The sequence below is a fragment of the Apteryx rowi genome, unplaced genomic scaffold (genome assembly GCF_003343035.1).
Source record: "Apteryx rowi isolate R43461 unplaced genomic scaffold, aptRow1 scaffold_436, whole genome shotgun sequence".
Classification (NCBI taxonomy): domain Eukaryota; kingdom Metazoa; phylum Chordata; class Aves; order Apterygiformes; family Apterygidae; genus Apteryx; species Apteryx rowi.
In genome coordinates this window covers 514,416-535,879 of record NW_020450690.1, presented here as the reverse complement: position 1 = coordinate 535,879, position 21,464 = coordinate 514,416, and the positions used below count along the sequence as shown (strand labels likewise).

At 38.7% G+C, this 21,464-nt stretch overlaps 2 protein-coding genes across 10 annotated transcripts in view; one reads left to right on the top strand and one right to left on the bottom strand.

Moving 5' to 3' along the window:
* Nucleotides 1-1,195: 1,195 nt before the first annotated feature.
* On the bottom strand, nt 1,196-20,555 carry TNFRSF17 (TNF receptor superfamily member 17). Of its 9 annotated transcripts, none has more exons than XM_026076640.1 (6): nt 20,305-20,555; nt 19,634-19,762; nt 11,509-11,692; nt 3,055-3,191; nt 2,595-2,726; nt 1,196-1,840 (listed from the first exon to the last, which is right to left on the bottom strand). In XM_026076640.1, the coding sequence occupies exons 4-6, from the start codon at nt 3,167-3,169 to the stop codon at nt 1,584-1,586; spliced, it is 504 nt and encodes a 167-aa protein (XP_025932425.1). In that variant the 5' UTR covers nt 3,170-3,191; nt 11,509-11,692; nt 19,634-19,762; nt 20,305-20,555; the 3' UTR covers nt 1,196-1,583. The 9 variants fall into 9 exon arrangements, with proteins under 9 accessions (XP_025932425.1, XP_025932429.1, XP_025932431.1 ...); XM_026076644.1 differs by having other exon boundaries at nt 19,670-19,762; XM_026076646.1 differs by lacking the exon at nt 19,634-19,762 and adding an exon at nt 6,286-6,408.
* Nucleotides 20,556-20,987: 432 nt separating this feature from the next.
* Nucleotides 20,988-21,464, top strand: part of GSPT1 (G1 to S phase transition 1) — a 30,449-nt gene continuing 29,972 nt past the window's right edge. The window contains exon 1 of the mRNA XM_026076655.1: nt 20,988-21,464. Within this exon, the coding sequence (XP_025932440.1) occupies nt 21,202-21,464 (263 nt within the window). The 5' untranslated portion in view covers nt 20,988-21,201.

The following is a 21,464-nucleotide window of genomic DNA, read 5'->3' as shown; positions in this document are numbered from 1 at the left end:
CAGGCGCGCGGCGGCGGCGGCGGCGGCGGCAGCGGCAGCGCCAACCGTCGCCGCTGCCCCCCCTCCCCCTCGCGGCCTCGGGGATCCCCACAACCAGGAGCTGGGCTGCGCGGCTCCGCCGGGGCGCGGCCCGGGGCGGCGCGACGGTGGTCGGCGCCGTTAGGCTCGCGGAAAGACTGAAAATCCGACCGTGTGTCAGAGTCTGAGGGAAAGCCAAGAAACGCCGCGCAAGCGAAAGATGAGAAAACTTTATAGACAGTCTTGATTTTTATTTGTTTTTATACTGTCACATATGGGTACTATGTAGCCTCACACGTCCTGCAAGGTTTCAAAAAACACCACAAAAACTGTGAAACCTCTGATTAAAAAAAAGTCAAACTAATGGAGAGTAACGTCCTGAAGTTTTGTAGACTCATTGTACGGGATCATCTTTGTGTTTTGTATTTATAGAGCATGTGAGCAACAGGTCATAACCTTTTCTTGAGAGCTCTTCGATTTAATAGTAAAATAAAATTTAACGGTTATATAAGCCTGTCTCAGCACTTTCTGCTCCGTGGGCCAGAGCCATGCAGCTAACTCAGAACTGGCCCACGCCAGCTTTGTTGCCTGCTTCCTAAAGATGCTGTGATACTGAGCTTTCACAGACTTTGTGCCTTAATTTCATAAACTTAAATCTCTAATTCATCCACGACTATTCATTTATTGCAAGAACCTGAGATGGAAAGTTCTCTAAAAACAGGAAGATTGTTGTCACGTCTGTCGTAGTTGTGGTTGTCCTTGTTGAGCGTATGCAGCATTCACCAGAAACTGCAGGTGCTTGTCATCCTTAACAACAGGAATAAAACTGGCCAAATATTAGGAAAACATATTGCTGTTTAGGAGACAAGACAACAAAAATACATTCCTAATTTTAGGCCGCACAATAGCCTAGCATGACAATATCTAGTCAGCAGTACTCATGCAAATAACAAGTGTAAATTAAAAAAAATAGCAAAAAGAAATCCTTACAGAACACAGTCTAAAACGTGTTTGGCACTGAAAGGAAAGTCTCTACCACCAGGGGATACATTGGGATTACATATATGGTGCTCCACAGCACCGCAACCTCCCTTAGTGTGACCCAGAGATACCATCTGAGCTCGGAGGGGCTCCATATTCTCCACATTCCTCATTCTCCATCATCAGAACACTCCCATTTCAAGCATCATCGTGGTGTTTATTATAAAATACATATTCAAAAAATTGTTTATTGATGGGGTTCGTATATATCCAGCTACGCAAGTAGATAAGTAAATACAAGTAAATATAGTAAGTAAATACAATCTCTAAAGGCAGAAAGAGCCATCCTACATAGACACTTCCAAGATTACCAATTCCAATAATTAGCTTGGTACCTGACAATAATGTAGAAATACTTGACCAAAGATATACTAGAATTAGAAATAATATGACAGTATCAATGGAAGTTCAATGCAAGAACGATAAGCATGATGTACTAGGCTTCTCCACTGACTGCAAATATTAATAGCTATATTGGAATAACTAATTTATTATGTAGTAGTAAATAGATGCTTCTCTCATAGTCACCCTGCACCAAGAATATAGTTGCAATAATCAAAAGATTTTGTGGTAACTAGAACAGTAGCTCCTTCTTCTGTAGCTGGTAATGGAAATGAAGTTTCACAGCCAGTCTGAGGTTTTACCAAGCCGCAGTCACTACAAGTGCATTCCTCCACCGAATACATTAATGTTTCGTTTTGAAGCGAGTGTCTGATGCCATTTGTGTTCACGCTGCTTTCAGTATTAACCTTGAGAATATCATTCAGCTCCACAGAAGAGTCTGTAAATACACAGAAGTTAATTTAGTACACGTCATGCTATGCCAGACATACAGTTATTAAGGATTTATGTTTCATTATGTTCTATGTTCCTAGCCTTAGTGAAAGTTTTAAGATGTAGTTATGTATGATAATCTTTTGATTTATGAAAAATTCCTCCCTATACTTCAGCATAGGCATTGAAGTAATCTAATATATATTTTCTCATCAGTTATTATTTATTGGCTGAAAAATACTTTCTTTTCTACAAATACTAGTATTTTTAAAATATAAAAATAACTCAATTTTTACAGTTTCACAAAATGTATCACATATGATTGTCAGAGGCTAGAAAATTAAGTAAAATTATTTAATACCTTACAAGCTGGGAAGCTAATACTGAATGTGTATCCTCTACCTAGGTAGAATTCCTTTTGCATTCAACAGGAGGAAAATCAAATCCTTATAAAGATCATTGCTAGTGAGGGTTCATAAACGATCTCTCAAACACTAACAAGTAAGCCAGATGTAAACATATAATGAACTACAATGCTGACATGCTCCAGAACCAACAAACAAGAGATTGCTCCTTTTACAAGTTATCCATCTGGATATTTTACTCCTTAATAACTTTATAACTTTATTGGGATTATTTGTGGAATAACATAGAATCCAAAGACAGCTATGAGAATCTGGAATATAAAATTTATGCAAGATTTACACAGCTAAAATGTACAATGATCTAAAAGTATGTGATAAAGAATTATATTTATTCACCTGTACTTTTCAGTTTTCCTTTTAGTCGCTTTAGGTGCTTCCATTTAAACAAGACCATTAAGAGGAACAGAGTGAGCATTAAAATTACTCCTATACCCAAACAAATCCAAAGAACTCCACCTGAATCAGTACCTTATGAAATAAAAGAGATAATTGTTTACAATGAACATAATGTAAGTAATAAACAGTAAATACATGTCCAATGCATAAAACATATATCAAAGGAGCACTTTCTCCTTCCATTGAGGGACAGCTTGAGAGCTTAAAATACTTACTCTTTCTAACACAGTTAATACTCATAGAGGATACATGATATATGTCCTTATTACTGTTGAGCCAATATACTTATTCTGATAAACATCTACCAGCTTTTATATGTAAGTTATGTTTAAAAATCTATATAAAATACAACATGAAAATGCCTAGCATAGTCACAAAGTATTACAGAAATACTACTTACTCTTATCACAGTACTTCTCACATGGCAGTGGTGGCGTACCAGGACATCGGAGATGACAAGGCTTACAAGATAGCAGCAAACTATCAAAGTACTCGTTTTTGGGGCACTGTGCCATCAGAGTTAGTAATTATGGAAGTCTGGAAAGCCACAGAACCAGTAAAAGAGTGAGGACCATCTACAAAGGGCTTTTCAGTTCTCACTTCTAGCAGTTCTAAGAACTGCTAGCAACAGCAGTTAGATATTGATCACAACTCTACAACACGGTATCTTGTTAAATAAAAGGCATTTCACCCTGAGGTCCCCAAAGAATTACTGCTCCTTTTTTGGCAATTCAAGGCTGTAGAAAGACTGACCAGCTGCACAAAGATACTTTTCAATTTAAATTTTGTCTGAAACAGAAAACGTTTATTTATAGAAGACATTTCTCGAGCAGGTGCTAAACACCGCAAAATGTAGAAAAGCAAGAGGATCTCCAAGCAGCAGTCTGTAATAATTGTTCTTGTCTTTAGAATTTTTTCCTTTTTTTTTCAAGATGATGGGCCACAGTAATTATGTTTTCCCGTAATATGCAAACTATTCAATGTTTACTTTTTGTTCTTTCTGTTCGAGTCCTGACACCAAGGGAAATTAGACGAAAAAATAGAGGCAGGAGGCATAGCAGCAAAAAGATAAGACCAATTCAGTTCCTATGTTTGCCACTGACTCATTCTGCAACTTCAGATAACTCCCTTTGTACCTCTTTCCCTGTATGTGCAATAATATGTAGAATGCATAGATGATGAAAGAATTACTTTTTTTAAATGATTTTAAATGAGATACTGCAAGAATACAAGTTCAACAATTACTTTGTTATTGCATTGTACCAAATACATCTAAAACCTTCAGTTAGAACTGAGAGTAACATTAAGACAAAATCTGGAGATTCAGTTACTGGGGTAATGCTCACAAATTCCAGACTAGCCCCATTTATCTATAGTGTGATAGGTTTTGTTTGGCATTTTTGCTTTGTTCTTTTCTGATTTATTTGGTTGGTTGGTTCTTTTTTGCCTATAACAGTGATTTTATGAGAAATTTAATAAGATCACATTCTAATCATGAAAGAAGAGCTATACAAACATTTTAGAATTTTGATCCAAAAACATTAACTGAATTTTCCCCTTTATTTTTACATAATGCATAACTGTCACTGTGCTAAAACTGTGTTATCCAGCATGGAAAAAATAGGCGGGCCACACAATTCATTCTTGTGGTAGAGGGTACATGACACCTCCTTCCCAGCCATGTGATGGGACATACTGAGCATGCATAGATTAGTTTATGTACATGCAGTGAGTATAATACCTCTGAAAGTGCATTCTGTCTTCTCTCAGGAAAAAGAAGCCCTGATAACAGACTGCCACAATGAAAATAATTTACATCACCTACTTTATTCTGACTTTTTAATTCAACTGAATTTTAAATAAAAAGTTAACCAGTAATATCTAGCAAGCTGCAATACAAGCATCAATCTCACTGCAACAGATACATTAGAATTATAGGCTCATTTATAGTCAAGTTTCTCCTTTGCATCAAGTTAATTGCCTTTTTGACTATAGAAAGAGAAGATAAAAACATTGTCTAAAAGAATCTTAATTTCAGACCATATTACTATGTATGAGACTTATTTTTCTATGAAATTCACCACATAGGAATACACAAGCAAACTGGTTTTAGTGGAATAATCTAATAAAACAGTCTGTATCCTACTCTACTAGAGTGAACTGCATATTGTGGCTTCTGCACTTGTTTCCATAGGCCAGGTGCACAGCTGTAGGCTTTCTATTATGGGCTTTTCTCTCTATTCAAGCTTAATGAAGACATACACAGGAATTGACAAAATCTGGTTTACCTATGAAGAAATAAGATGTGAACAGATAAAGATTGTGGATGATACAGAAAATGTCACCAGGAAGTCAATGCTCATGCGAAAGCTGTAAAAACTGGTTCTGGTTTACTTCTTGCTTGCCTCTAGAGGTACCTCCCATGGACTCACTGATTTTAGGGGAGGTTGTCCATTACTGTTCAGAAGTTAGTCTTTACAAACTGACCAGAAGCGGTCTTCTTACCACAGCTGCATTCACAGTCTCAAAACTGTGGCAAAGCAACACTGACATCTCTGTTTCCTTACCTATGTTTTGAAAACTGCAAATTTATAATCAAGAAAGACCAAAAGAACCAAATTAAAAATTCATATTATATTTAGAGAATGTGCGTAACTTCCATAGTAGGAGTCTCAGGAGTTTAACTTCTCTACAAGGAAATTTCCTGACCTGGGGCACTCCTACAAAATGTATGCACAGTGTCTTGTCTAACTGTAGGGAGTATATCAGTTGACATTAATCAGGCTTTAAGCCTCAGCCTAAATGCTCTCCTTAAGATGTTTTTCTAAAACCTGATCCTAAATAAACGAAGTGAGAGAGGAGAAGAGGCACAGAAAGACTGCACAGTCCCATAAGTCTATACTAGTTTTCTGCAGCTGGTTCTAACACTATACTACACCTGTAAGACCACATCCTGTAGACTTTACTGTAGCAGAATTCCTTATGAAATCAACAGCTCTCAAATTACAAAACTTTCAACCAATCACACCTGCTGAATGCTTCTAACATTATTTTCGTGGTATTGGGAAATCATATGCGCACTATAACAGATGAATGAACCAGTTCCTTAATCGCAGTTTCACACTTTTTTCACGGTTGTACAAGGGTTGGGGGAAGACTAGCTTTGTTTCAGCTGCTTTTCTTACTTGTCTTGCCTCATTTTATTATGTACACTACTGACACTGGCTTTATTTCATTTTGATTTTTGACTGAATTGTGTAGGTATGTTTATTCTGATCACTTGTTTTCTTCAACAAAGTAATTTTGCTAAGTAGGTAGGTTTATAGCATTATGGTACTAATTCAGAGCTCCACAAAGAAGAGAAAGAAGCTCAAATTGACACTGGTGAATACTGGAGATAGTGGAATGCTGTTCCTAAATAGTATATGAAAATCCCAAGTAGGCAATACAGATAATACTATTATGTTTGAATAATAATAATTGATAAACTGTTTAAAATACCATGTTGTTACCATGAGAAAAAAAAAAAAAACTTGAAATGCTTGCTAGTTAAAAAAACACCTTTGCATGCTCATTCAAGGCCACCTTCAGGAATTTTTTTTAACGGAAGAGCAATTATTTTGAGACATACCTGTGACTTCTCCCATATTCACCCACATTCTGTACCACTGGCCAAAGACTAAAAAAAACAATCCTTAGCACTCCAGAAGTCAATGCATGTAGAAGCTCCTTCACTGTTCTCATAAAAATAGGCCTAAACCAAAAATGCACAGAGATACTTATAAGGTACCTTCAGGAAGTATTTGCTGACGGAGATAGCTTTATTTGGAAAATGTTTGTCTAACTTTCCTACATATCTGCATGGGTAATATTTATCTACTTCACAGGAACAATACAAAGTAACTTTATAAAAAATTTGCAAAGTGCTTTCAATAAAATTTACTTGAAGAAAGTTTCTTCTAAGTTACTTAAAGTTACTTAGCAAGTTTCAATGAAAAGCCATACTTATTACTGTAATGTATCCTACAACCGATATATATTTTCTGTAGTGTGGTACTGCTCATAAAAAATACGAAGCATGAGCTTTACAAAGAAAGTGTTAATCTAAAAGCAATAAATGGAAAAAAAAAAAAAGAGTGGGCATGTGTGCTGCTTACAATATTGCTTCTCTATGTCCACCATCCCTACACACAAAAGGACTTCAAAATTACATGGAAAAATTTATTGAAGGAAACAATACTACCACCATTTAATGTAATACTTGAGAGTAAGAATGTTTTCTCTACTGCAGTAGATGCAGACATGACTTTAACCCTGAAACTTAAAAATTTAACTTCTGAAATGTAAAATGACACTCTCAAAGAACCTTCTGAAAGATGACCAGTTTTAATAGCTCTAATTCTTCTGAGGGTCAAAAAGAAGTCTGAATTCAAACTTCAGGCTTCTGTACTCTATTAAAGCAAATAAAAATACAAAATCATTGATAATTTACAAGTAAGATATATTCCACAACATGCTAATATGCAACAGATATTATGAGTCCTTTCTAGAAAAGCAGACTGCTCTCAAAACCCAGCTCAAGAATTTTTTAAACAAATGTCTTAAACAATTCACATAAGCCTGAGGTAGCCTGAATTACATAAACTCAATGGTCTGAATCTGTTTAGGATGTCCTAATGAAACAAAGTTACAAGTTCACGATCTGGACCTCCGTATTCCTTTCTGGATCATAATCTCTTTCAGGGATACCTAAAAAAAACAGAATTGCCGTTTCAGTGGGGTGCAAGATACCTGTCATACTTCTAAGTGTGAATGATTAAATCAACATTATTTTCCTCAGACAGAATAAGAAGTTAATATCTGTGTAAAAGAATCTGAAGTCCCTATATGTGAACCCATAGCTGCTGCTATTACTGAGACAGTCACTAGTGATACAAAACTGTTCAGAAAGGTAATGGAAGCATGTAGAGATGATGGTAAGTTTGTAAACTTGTATCACCTCTGGACAATGCACATTCTTTCCCTTTCCATAACCTTCTGTGCTAGTTTTCACAGTTGACGGTAGTTTGGAATAAATTGCATACAGCAGATAACTTTTTTTTTTTCAGTAGATTGGAGATTCCCAAGCCATACTGTAAAATCAGTGGTGTTATGTGAAACATTTTTAAGATACTCAGTTGATGTTACACAAGTAGCTTCACCTTGAGGCAGAGATGCTTCCTGCTAGATGTAACCCAAATATAGGGCTTCTAGGAAAAATATTAAAGACAGGAGTGTAAGATTTGCCATTATCCTGTAAGATTTGACATTACTTTCTGAGACAGTGAACAATTATTGAAGGCAAGTACAGGAAATAATGCCTTCCACAAATTGTCCAAAGTGCATTTTACAACAAGTTAGGGGGCAATAAAATTCCTAGATGACCATTCCAAATGCTACTATATCAATGGTTACTATATCTTGACCAGTTTATTCTCATTCCTTATTGTATCACCATATTTCTTTAAAATAGCTTTTCATTCTGTCACTTCCTACAGAGTATTTAGACAGAACAGCATTTCCTCTGAATTTTTTCCTTTTTAGCTTAAACCAGTCAAGCTTACCTAATCCCTTTTCATATAATATCCTATTACATCTATATTTCACTTTCCTTTGAATCTGTTCTAGTTTGTATGCATCTTGTGAACATGGGTGATTGGACTTGCATGAAATATTCCAAAATTTGAGTCTTGTACAGTGGCACCCCTATGCTGCAATTTCTTATGGAAGTATCTCTCTTGATACATACAAGATTGCATTTTACTTTTTTCATAATTATGTCACATTTATGCCTCAAAAGTTACATTTTGATTATTCAGTACACCGCATGTACTGCTTTGCTTCACTAGTCTCCCATTTCAGCTAATGAGTTCCCCACTTATGGCACAAATTCACATTCTTTAAGAGAAAAGGGTTGCATTCTGGGCAAATAAATTTCATCCTGTTTCTGTTCAATCCTAAAAAGGATATTTACTTCTTTCTATATAATACTGAAATTCTCCTTTTATTGATGATACCTTTAATTCATAAATTTCACTAGCCTATGCCTACTTCTTGTGATATCATTAATGAAAATATTAAATTAGTTCCTCCATCAACCCTTGAAGAACTCCTCTAGTCTCCTCCTCCATACAAAAAGTACTTCGCTGAATGGTTACTATATGTCTTCATTGTCTTCATTTCATCAGTGTCAACTGTTTCACTTTTTGCTATTAAATTCTTTCCTCTGTTTTCTTAGCCCAGAGGTGGGTTTGTTTTACTTACTGGCAATGGCTTTTGTTTATCTTGTATACAGAATTGTTAATACTGTGATTCCCCAAATAATTTGTTGTTCAAATGTAATGAGCTATATTCTAAATTAGGCTATTTTGGCACAAAGCTGATTCACATCTAATCAGTAAGACTGTAGATGAGGTTAGATGCTACAGCTAAGCTGATTAAGTATCTTGGGTTAGTGAAACAGATGCTCTCCATTCTACAATCCTCCAAGTAGAAGGAAAGACTCTGGTGCTTATCTGAACACATGGTATACAGCTTTAATTTGTTAATCCACTAGAAATCTAACCCAGCCAAAAAAAAAAGTAGTAATCTCTCTGATGGATTGACAAGTGGTATGGTCAGGTGGATAGCAGAAGGCTGGAAGCACAAACCCTGAAGTGGGAAGAAGATGGAGAAGTGTGACTATCCCTCTGTTTTCAGGGCAACAAACACTTACTGCATAACTGCATCCTGTCAATTTTCTATTGATTGTCTTCTGAAGAACCAGAAACATTTTAAGTTTGTAGCCAAACACCAAAGTAGATATGTTTCACTAAACAATTCATACAATTTTATTCACTAAGGCCTGGGGAAAAGGTCAGAATTAGAATAAAAAAAAAAGATAAACAGTTGATTTCCTAGTAGGGATGTGAAACTAAGTCCACCACAGAGGCACAAGGTGGGCAAACTAATGTGCTCATGTCTTCATGTAAAAAGTCCTATCAATTTTAAGTACAGTACAAATGGGTGTGTCCAATTATTATATTTTATGTATATGTGGCATATAAGATACTATGTCAGAAATGTTTACACCTCTACGATCAACTGGCCAGAAAAAGTTTTCCTTTGTGGCTAGTTAGAGTTCAAACACGTTTATCCTAAGACAGAGAAGCAAATACAAAGAAGTCCGATCTTTTCAGTTGGACCGTAGAAGATCTTCCCTCGAGTAAAGAGCTAAATCTAGCTCATTTCATCAGAGCTCTGGAGAATGTTGCTGTCTCTTATAGCTATAACTTTCTCCTAGGGCCAGACTACTAATTCCTAAAGCTTACAGCCTTTAGACAAAAACTAATCCTTTTGATAGATGTGACACAAAATGGAAATCCTTGATTAAGCAACATAGTTATCACACACAAGAAACTGGGGAGCAATGATAATCATTCATATAAACTACCAGCATAGAAGTCAGTCTCTTCTCCTTAGCTATGTATAGTTGTATTGACGTACATAACAGCAACTCAGAGGTGACGTAGTACAAAAGCTGTGAGGAATTACAATTGTCATGCCCTGTTGCCTTTGTTTTCTGCACATTCTAACATTCAAAATCCTACTTTTCAAGGGTCCAAAATCACATGTATAAACAGAAGATCTTGGTGAGCAATAATTACCAGTGACAGATCTTGATACAGAACTAAAAACATTGTATTTCAAAATCTTGTCCTGTGTTTCATCTGCTATTTTCACTGACTATATGAGATTTCCCCAGAACCTCTAAAGACAAAATTTTGCATAAACTGTACAACCTCCTTATGAAAATAAAAATACAGTTAAACACAGAATGTATAAATAAACAGAATTTCTTATAAAAAGAGTCCTGGAGTATTCTAAGATACTCAAAGAAAAATTAAGTTTCCCATCTATGGAGCAGTTTTGATACTACTTTCTTTGGGGGACCATTTCTTATCTGCCCATGCCTCTGAAAAGCATGCTGCACATATTTATTCTTAAAGCAGAAATTAATGCAACACAACTGTTTCTCAATTCACCAAAACACTATGTTGTTCACTCTCAAATACAAGCATCAAACTGAGCCACAGAAAGCTAACTCTTTAAACAGAGCATTAGGTGCAATACTCAGAAAATGTATTTGATGGTAATTATGTAGATGTTTGATGGCATTTGCAATAAAATACATTTGGAAAAATGATGTGCTACCTTAATAAGATTGTTGTGCAACCTTTGCTTACTAGTACTTTTGATAGGAGAACGTTAATATTAGAAAATTCATCCCTTTTTGCACTTTGTTGGAAGAAGTGTATTGTAACAACTGGCTTGTATTATAACAACTGGCAACTCGGTTCACCCAACCAGTGAAATTAAGAATAAATTCATTAAATGACACTAAAATAATGGTACTGCTACCTAGAAACTGCAGTTATCCAATAATTTATACGTTATTATGCCTTGCATAATACACATTAACTCCTTTAAGAGGTACATTATTTTGTCATATATGGACTGTGCACAAAAAAGAGGTGTCCAAGATGATCAGACATTGATTGTTCTCCTCCAGTGATAGTTACCTTTAGAGAAAAGTAAATATATGCCTATTTTGCCAATGAAGTTACAAATCAACTTTTTTTCTCAGTTTTGGGATTTACAGGGCATGCATTGGCCTTCCACATAGGCTTACATGTTGATACTAATAAACGATTTCTTCTTGTCATTTGGCTTTGCTCCAAAAAAATGACAGAAGTTAGCAGAGCTATATATATATATATATATATATATATGTATAAAAAAAAGGATTGGTGAAAAATAATAATCAATCATTTACCTGTAAATCCATAAAGTGCTGTCAGGGAGGTACTTCTGGGCTATATTACTGAAACTGAAGTTCAAAGTCTCCCCAATACATCCTCTAATAATATAATTCAGTGAAGTTAAGCTGGCCTGGTGGAGTTGCATTTGACATCCTTATGGAGAGGAACGTGAAATAAAATTAAGGTAAAAAGTGTCAACTGTAGAAACAACAGAAAAAGAAAAGGAAAAAAGTTAGTCAGATTTGCTTCTAAAATGTTTCAGACTGACTCAAGAGCGACACCCAGTGACGATTTATAAAGACCAATGTGAAATCTCTTTGTTCTCACCATGTAATCGTCAGCAGCTGAGAACTCTCTGAACTTCCTGTCTACATCTGGAAGCAGTAAAGCATCTATGGGTTATCTAGAACACTAACTTTAGCATTCAGTAAATTCTACCAGGGTACCAATTACTGCACAAGATTTCAAAAAAATCAAATCATTTTTACTCTTCAATATGGCAAAAGGAATAAAGGTAGGTAAGAGCGCAACGCATATCAGGAGGTAGTATTTTGGAGCTGTACACGCACACTACATTTAAAACCTATCACATGAGCAGAAGACCTCAAGAGGCAGGATTCATTGGCAGAACATGGGCATACCAAGCACTGAGCATTTCCTGCCATGAACCAAAATTTGATAGTAGTTTTTCTTTGACATCTGGAGAAGCTTAATACTACCAGAAATCCCTATCAGTGACCATTTTAGTTCATTACACGTGTCAAATTGGTATTATTTATGTGACAGAAATTAGTCACCTGATAAAGGTGAGAAATTGATTAGTTAATTTGAAAAGAAGCTATTGTGAGTTTCAACACTGAAATAAAATAAAGTGAAAACTCTGTATGGAAAACCCAAGAAAGTAATACTATTATGTCAATAGTTAAACATGAAGCTTGAAATCCATCTCTCTCATAACATCAGCTCAAGGTCTATTTAGCACATATAACTTTAACAACAAAGCTATGTTTTGACAGTGCTTTGGGATTTCTCTGTTCATGCTTGTGCCAGCTTTTTTGCCTGACTGTACTTCAGAAATTCTGCTAGCGTAATTACCCAGCATTTATCAAGAGACAGAGGGTTTTCTGCTAGGACTATGACATCCCCATCACAAACAATGTTAGCTAAGCTGACAAAATAATTCTTCTGGCTGTATAGTTGCTTCCACATTGGCAGTTTTGTGCTGGCACAGCTCTTTTCGGTAGCACATGTAATTTTTTGTTTTACTCACTTAGGCAACTCACCTACACTTTCAAGTCTTACAGTACAGGCTTGGTCTGAGTCTTCTCTCAATTGTCTAGAGATATTTATAGAAAAAAAAATCCAAAGAAAAAAGTCCTTTCTAAATCTCCTTATTGCAGCAATCCTATGGACTTGTGAAGTTAATGTGCATACAAAAAGATCTTCATCGTTTTTTCTTCCCAAAGGTTACTGCACTTCCAGAAGTCTCACAAGGTACAGGAGTGTTGCAGACACTTATCTCCTAGAAAGTCTTGAAATTACCTGAAGCACTTATTTTCAGAGATCCATATTTTTTTAATTGACTCTATGACTGGGTTGGGATAAGCTGTTCTAGAAATGGGGCATACACTGTTAACAAACAAACGGAGGGTTTAATAAAGGATTCATCATGTTCATTAACTTTTACATGCAACAATGAACAATACTCGTTTTAAGCACAAGATTGCTTAATGTCATTCAGGCATTTGGCAAAATCAAGAACAGTGTTCATTTTGCCTGTTTGGTTCAGCACATTTTAATTGGACCACTGCTTTGAAAAGAGTGATGATGTTGTTTGTAATGTTGTCGCATCTCGTATTTCCAGAAAAGATTAAAAAACAAAACAACCGAAGAAAGAAATGTTCCTTAAAAATAGTAATTAAAATAACAACAGTATAGACATTGTCAACTAAATGTCAGAAAACTTTTCTATTCCTTACTACACTCTAAGCCTACTTTAGCTAGGAACTAAGCACAGAAAAGCAAGTGTTAATAGACTATAAACTCTTTGAGGAAGGAAGACCATCTTTTCATTTGTCTGACGTGCCACATATGCCAACATAGTTATAAAACTACTGGGGCCAATGCATAAAACATCTCTAAGGGACAAAATGCTCCCTCAACTGGAATTTTGGGGAATTAGGAAATGGGAAAGAGTACGTGAAAATCCCGCAGGGAATTAGTTTTCTCTTCCCACTTCTCTGGGGACAGACAAACAGCACGTAAAACTTTCCCTATGAAATATGTGTGATAAAACTCTTACCACATGTGTGAGGCAGGAGGTCTAGCCTAAAAAAATTATGGAACCCAATATTGGACATGGCAACGCCAAGCTTCTCCATGCGAGGAAGTCGCTGCAGTAAGATAGGGTGCGAATTAACAACACGCTACATGCCCTGCATTAACACCCTATATGGGTATTTTCAGTGCACACTAAGATCAACATTTTCATTATCTCACAAAAACATTCCTTACACAGTCTAGAAAAACTGTATCAGGTACAACCGAAAAATTCTAACTGACAGTAGGGACTCGCCTTGCGTCTTTGTGTTAGACTGTAAACCCTACTTTAAATGTTAGTCACCTTTTCTGCATTTTTTGCCTCTATATCAAGCTAAAAGACCAATAATTTGATGGTATCCAGAACTGCCAACTGTCTCCATTATTTGTCTCTCGCTAGAACAACACCAGCCTACAACCAGTGGAAGAAATTCTGCTGAGGATCTGCCACATAAAAGCTATCATTGTTGTTCAGTCAACTCAACATCATAGCCCCTCAGATTCTTCAACTTGATTCAGGTTGCAGAGAGCCAAAATATGCTCTGTTTGTCACTTCCAGAGAATCTGCGCATCTTATGCTTGGAATGTTTACTCTCTATACCCAACAAGCTTATGAATGAAAGCAAACTTACAAAACAAAGCAGAAGGTTAATTTTATAATCACAATCTTACTAACAAGGTAACAAAATGAAAGCATAAGAATAGTTGAATGCTCTCTGGATTATACTTAACAGGATTTATTTTCAGCTGCTTCAGTACCTTAACTAGCTTGATTCTTCCTCCCACCAATCCTACACCGGGCTTGCGGATCTCTAAGACCACACAGTCTCTCCCTTTCTTCAAAATAGATTCCCCTTATCACTAACTTTTTCAGTTCCTAACACAGTCACTGTATCTGCAGTTAAAGTGGTCCCATTCTTTCCTTCCTTGGATGTGTGTTCTTGCTCAGCAAATTCCTTCCACATTAAGTAATCCGTCTGCTATTTACAGCACTTTCAACTGTCATAAATTTTATAAATTATGTACAGAGTCTTCACCACATGTACACCTAAGCCCCCAGCTTTGTTTATTTTGAGCTTTTATAGCAAAAATCCAACACATAACAAAGAGTTTTGATAGGAAAACTGCTCAGCTAAACCACCTTCCCTCTACTGTTTATCAATCTGGAGGCTTGTGGTATCAAAACCAGAGAAGAAATTCTAAGGAATAAACTTTGATGATTGTACATTCAAAGAGAAGCACCTGGAACAAAGAACTGTCTAGCACCCAATTTACGGAGTTATTTTTCAATCTAAACCACAGGGGAACTAAGCAATAGGTTGCACAGCTGGGAACTCTGAGCCCCTAAAGTCACCTGACAAAAAGGGATGGCACCTGTAAAAAAAAGACCTTTCAGCCTTTATTGCTAGAGATGTATAACCAAAAGAAAGGGCTGAGTCTAAATACAGAAATGAGATACACCTGGGCACCTTTGAGGATTATGAGTTGAGCACAGGAATGTTTGAGAGGTAAGGAGATGGCGAGAGAGAGAGAGAGAGAGAAATATGGATTGGTATTTTGGTGCGTAGATCTACGTATTTCTTTTGCCATCTAAAGTAAAAAATAGTTAATTTCTACTCTTTACACAGTATGTGCTTTAATTGTTCCAGGAGAAAGGCTTTAACTCAAGATTAGAGGGTCTGAAAAGAGGAGTATTTCAGGCAACCCACAATGAAATGTGTAAGAGCTAAGTAGCTAAGCTCCTTTAAAGATGCCCACTTGAGAGCGTGGAGCAATTCTACAACTGGAAGGTAGAAGAGAGCTTATGCTATGGCACTGTGTTAGGAATGCCAAAAAGAATACTTGAATCTCTTCTAACCACGGTGCTTAAAATACAGGCTTAATTAAGATGACACAAATGCTGCAATCATGCGAGTGTCCAGCAGAGGGAGAGTAATAGGCCTGAAATAGCATTTGTTAAATAGAAGGCTTACAACAACAAATAAGCAGTTATAAAAAGACGTTTCCAGGTCAAGATATCTTAGTTTGGAATATACACAGTCTTGTGCAAATATCAGAGCCTCTTGATAATTCGTTTATGTTTCCAAGAACACCAACAAAATTTAGGATAGACTCAGCTCTTAAAAAAAAGCCACCATACAAAAACACAGTATGTTCTTGTCTCTAGTTCTCCGCTACATCTCCAAAGACTACCTGAAAATAGATTTTGACAGAGTTTAGGAGCATTATTGTCTTATAATCAAGTCATGTATCTCCTGCTGGGCACCTAACCAAACTTAAATTTGTTCAGTATTTTCAATCCTGTCTCAAGCCTCATTAATACCTTGAAAGTTATTTAGAAAAAAATTCTTATGTGGTCTTTCTTCAAGAGAGGTCTATCACTTGTACTTAGGCACATTCCTGATCCTCACCTTCCAAAAAGCTTCCTGGAATTATCTAACTCCACCTGTTTCTTCTAAGCAATGATAAGCTTAATTTCTAGAATGTCTTTTTGAGATTGTTCCTTCACATTTGCTTAAGATAAGAGCTATGCTTCTAAAATAGCAGTTTTATAGCTGAGTACTGTTTCCTATGTTTTTCTTCTTTTAATGTTAATAACTTACCTTACATCCTTTCTCTTTTCTTCCTGCTAGATAAATAACTTGTTCATTTGGCTTTATTTTTAGGGACTCATTCTGACTTCAAAGCAGTTCTAAATATCCAGCTACTCTTTTAACTGCATAACTAATATACATATTTGAATACCTTTAAGTTTCAAAGCATGGCTTCACAGTACATCAGTTGAATATCAGCTTGCTACTACACCGGAAAGGGAGGTCTTAAACTCCTTTCCTGCTCCTCCCAATCCCAGCCAAACATTTTTTTTCCCCTCTCTGCAGCAGCTCAGGAACTTACCTGATCTCAAGGTAAACTGAGTCAGTTTACTAATGCCCCAGTCCCCAAAAAACACTTCCCTCCCCCCAGGTTAGATTTCTGCTATTTAGGGAATTGAATGAGCTTACTGCTCATTGCCAGCCCTTGCTGGTGGTGAGCTGTTAACTTGTTTCAAGCCTTCTGGTGGAATATATATTCTCATTTTCTCCTTCAGTTTACATAATTGAAATATGGGTATGTCATAGGTATATCTGCTAGGGCCTTAAGTGCTTGTAGAACCTTGGACAAAAGGTAGTACTAGAGTACAGAACGCTGCTCCTAATAAGATCCAAAGGAGGACCTCCATTTCACTGCTCTAGGATTAAATTATCTCAGGCTGGGAACTAGGGTTGAAATTATTTGAGATGGTTTAAGTTATTAATGGCTTGCTATCACTAAAAAAGAAGTCCTGCTCCCCATGCTTACTTTATACCAGCTCCAGCATTTGTCAGACACTTCTAAGAGCTGATTCATGTCAGTAACCCAGGAGGAAAAAAGGAAAAAAAAAAAGTAGCTAGTTCTTTAGCTAAGTTAATGAGATAAACTGACTCAGCAAAGGGTCTAACAAGAGCCAGGAGGCACTGAGGCAGTGCAAGGATGGACAGAGCTGGGACTGTGGGGGAAAAGGCTTCAACTTTCTCTCCCAAGATCTCTCCCTTGGACAGACAGCTGTTAGATCAGCTTACTGTTTCATGTAATTTTGTCCAAGGATTCAACTTTCTGCTTAACCAGAACTATTTATGATTTTGCATAACTCATTATCATATTTAGATAGCTAGCCATCTAAAATCAAGCAGAATTAGGTGCTCAAATATGAGTTAGGTATCCAAAACCTCTAGGAATTAGGCTTCAGTTTCTTTGCATTCCAGCCCTCACTTGTTAATCCAGAGGTGGTCCAGCCTCTTCTCTTCTAAGCAGTGCTCTGATCAGTCATGATAAACCAGTCACGATGCAATGATGGATACACAGGGGTGGTTCTCAGTGAGAAAAGCTATTTAGTATTTATTAAGTGAAGAGGTAGCATAAACTCTTTATTTTGATGCAAGGAGATTTAAACAAAAAAAGCTTTTATAATGCTTTAAAACCTCAAGAGAACATCACCACTTACATTCCAGTAGATATTTTGCCAGTAAAATTATCATGATTCCACTTAGGTTTTGTTTTGAGTACCAGCTGCTCACCTAAGTGTAAAAATAAACTATTAGCTCTGTTAAAAAAAAATTAGTGTTTGAGTTTACATAATTCCTATGTGCAACACAGCCTGCAAAACAGGTTTGTACACTCTAAAGGACATCTGACATCTTCTAGAACTCTGACTAATTGTTTATGTCCTACTGAGTACGTAGGGAATAAGTATCTGTCAAGGAATGAAGGAATATCTGACAACACAAGTCATTTTTCCCTCTGAAACTGGTGGCAGTACATGCTTCCACATCTCTGATCAAACATGTCCAAAAAAAAAAGGAGTTACAGAATTCAGTACTTGGGGAATTGTCAGAATGAAGTTCCATTTCAAAAAAAACTTTGGAAGCCTTTTTAAGGAATGCTAAATTATATGTTGCCAGCATATAATTTGGCGTTCCTTAAACATTTCGTGTGTAGGTAATCTTAAAACAGGAATCTTAATTACTGTGAAAATATAGCACCTGCCTGCAGTTAAGTCTTTCTTGACATATAAGCTGTGTCAAGGCTCAAACAAAAAACAAGCTTGCTACACAGTGTTGTAGTCATCATGAACCTGAGCCACTAAATGCTCGTAATGACAGGAAAATTGTACAATAACAAGCTACTCTGTTGTCAGCACAGCTCATGAAGCTTCGTCTCCACTGGATTTTTATCAATTATTCAACAACACTAATTCATGAGCTCCCTTTTTGTTCTTATGGTGTTACCACTAGGTAAGACAGTTTTTGCTTCTGCCTGATCTTCAGTGAAATTATTAGTGTAAGTCTTGCTCCTCTATCCAGCTGTTGTTTTGCACAAAAACTGAAATAACTTAATTACCTTTGCAATTTTTATCACTTTAGAAATTCACCAAGACTAGCCAATGTTTTCAAAGGTTAGAAAAAGACTTACGGACAGAAAAAAAAAAAAAACAGAGTAATTGCAAAAGCCTTGTTTCCTTACAAAGTGAAATGCATCAGATGATAGATACCTACTGGTCAACAAATAACACCTAAGAGGCAAAGGTTAGTTTAAAAAAAAAAAAAAAACAGTCTACTTTAGTTATAAGTAGAAAGTACATTCTTGAGGTGTTCCTTATGATACTAGCTGCTTAGGAAATTTATTTCTTTCTTTTGTGGCTTTTCTTTTAATTGCTTCCTCCATTCCCCTATCAGAAAAGGAAAGGATCACATCCTACTTCTGCTCCCATCCCAGCCCTTGGTAAAGAGTGGGATTGAATATGACTGTTTTAAAACAAAGTGAAACACGATCTCCACACCTTCATCAAAATTCTGTCTTTTTTGGAAGTGTTGTTGCCGAGTGTCTTTAAAAATCCTTTTCTCTACCAGATACTGCCATGACTTATTCGTAGTTTCACAAAATTCTAAATAGGACAACAGTAAAACAGATCAGAATCTCCTTGATTACACTCTTAACTCCGAATGGTAGAGGCCCTGACAATGTATGCCTGAAAACTGGAAAGGAGCACTGCAAAGAGAAATAACCAGAGGATGGCTTTCACAAGGTCTTTGAAACTCATATTCTTTAGATTTTGGTAGGGATAAGCTCTTGGCGCTTGAAGGAGAGACTTCCACTTTGCAGCGGTGTATATAATCTAACAGTGGTGTTGCTGGGGTGGGGTTTGTTAATTTTTTAGCTTTTATAAGTGCTGCCTTGTACAATAGTGTTCTCTCTGAAAATGGCCATTTGGAAGTACATTTTCCATTACCACATGTGTGCTACCTGCCAGGTGAAACTTTTTGCTTGTCAAGGGCGTACATGCTGCCACTGCTGGACTGTGGCCAGAAACCATCTGGCGCTCGAGTCAGGATTCAGCTGCATAAATGCCACTTCAGGAAGGTCTGCGCAGGTCTGCAAGCAAAACTGCAGTGGGTCTTGTGCTGAATGGAGAGCTTTCTATTTTAGTCTTAAGCCCGTCTACTTTCAAAATAACTCTGTGACTTGCCTCAAAGTGTTCTAAAATCAGTAATGCCATAGGTGACTCAGTCCTTACACGTAAGCACTCTAAGAAACCCTTTCCCTGCGCGCTCGCTCGCTGGGGTCTCCACGCCGACGCGTAACCTGCTGGATGAAACGCAGCGGCGGTGGCGGCTGGCCAGCGACCCCAAATCCGCTCCTTGTCCCTCCGTTCCTCCCCTTCTCCTCCAACTCTACTTAACTTCTAACGACTTTTTGTAGAGAGGAATCTAGCTTAACTGGAGTCCCGTCCCCTTTTCTTCAGACAAATAACATGCTGGGAGTACACCGCAGAAAAGCCAAAATCCCGACTTTTAACATATCCTGTCAACTTACGACTGCCTTTGCATGGAAATGTTAACTTACAAAGTGAATACAGCTTTCAAATTAAGACTTGTAACAAAGGCGCAGTCCCCGTATTTCCATTCTGAACCTACGTTTTCTAGAACCAGCTTTGCATCCGGAAAAGCTAAAGCGAGCCTGCGTTCACTTGCCTCCAGGAGCCAAGCCTGTGAAGGGGAAAGTCCAGCTCGGCGGCAGGACCGTTGGCGGGGGCGGGGGGGGCCGCTCTGCCCGGGCCTCCCGTTGCTCCTCCCGGGCGCGGCGGCGTCGCAGCGCGGACCCTGCGGGACCGGCTGGCCCCTGGCAGCGCCCGCGACACGTTCATCTCCCCGGCGAGGCGAGGCGGCGCCGCGCCCGGCCGCCGCGCCGCCCGCATCTGTGCGGGGACCGGCAGGGCCCTCCTGCGGCCGGGCCGCGCGGGGCAGTGCCCCCCAGGCCTGTGCGAACTACGTTTCCCAGAGACCTCTGGGGCGACAAATGAGCGTCGACTCGGTGAACTCTGAGCCGGGCCTGCTGGGACTGGTAGTTCTCGTTCTGTCGGGGGCGTTCGCGCCGACTACATCTCCCGTCTCCTCCCGAAACTGGAGGCGGAGGCTGCGGAAACGAAAGGAGAGCGCAAAGGCTGACGGGAACTGTAGTTTCTTCATGTGCAGGCGAGGCGGGCAACTACGTTTCCCATCTCTCCCAGGGAGGCGGGCCGAGACGGGGCTCGCGCAAGTCATGACGGGCAACGTAGTCCCCTCGCCTAGCCGCGGCCATACCGCAGAATGATACGCCAGGTAACTGACAACTACTAAGATGGCGGCCAGGGAGGCTGCGAGGAGGGGGTACGGGAGCTCCGGGAGGCCATACTGCGCTGAGCGTCGGGGCGGTGGAGTACACGCGGAATCGCCGGAGCGAGTGCTGAGTCGGTGCCGCCGCCGGCTTCCCCCTTTCCCCCCGGACGCTGGGAGACGCTTCAGGGCCGCAGAGGCTTGTGGGGCAGCCACAAAATGGAGGCGAACGGGAGCGGCAGCGGGAGCAGCAGCGACTCGGCTCCCGACTGCTGGGATCAGGCGGACATCGAGCCGGGCAGCGGCGCCGGCCCTGGGTCCGCCCCGCCGGCCGCGGAGGCCGAGGCCCAGCAGGAGCTGCTCGGGGCGGCCTTCAGCCGGCAGCTCAACGTCAACGCCAAGCCCTTCGTGCCCAACGTCCACGCCGCCGAGTTCGTGCCGTCCTTCCTGCGCGGGGGGCCGGCGCCCGGCCTGCCGCCGCC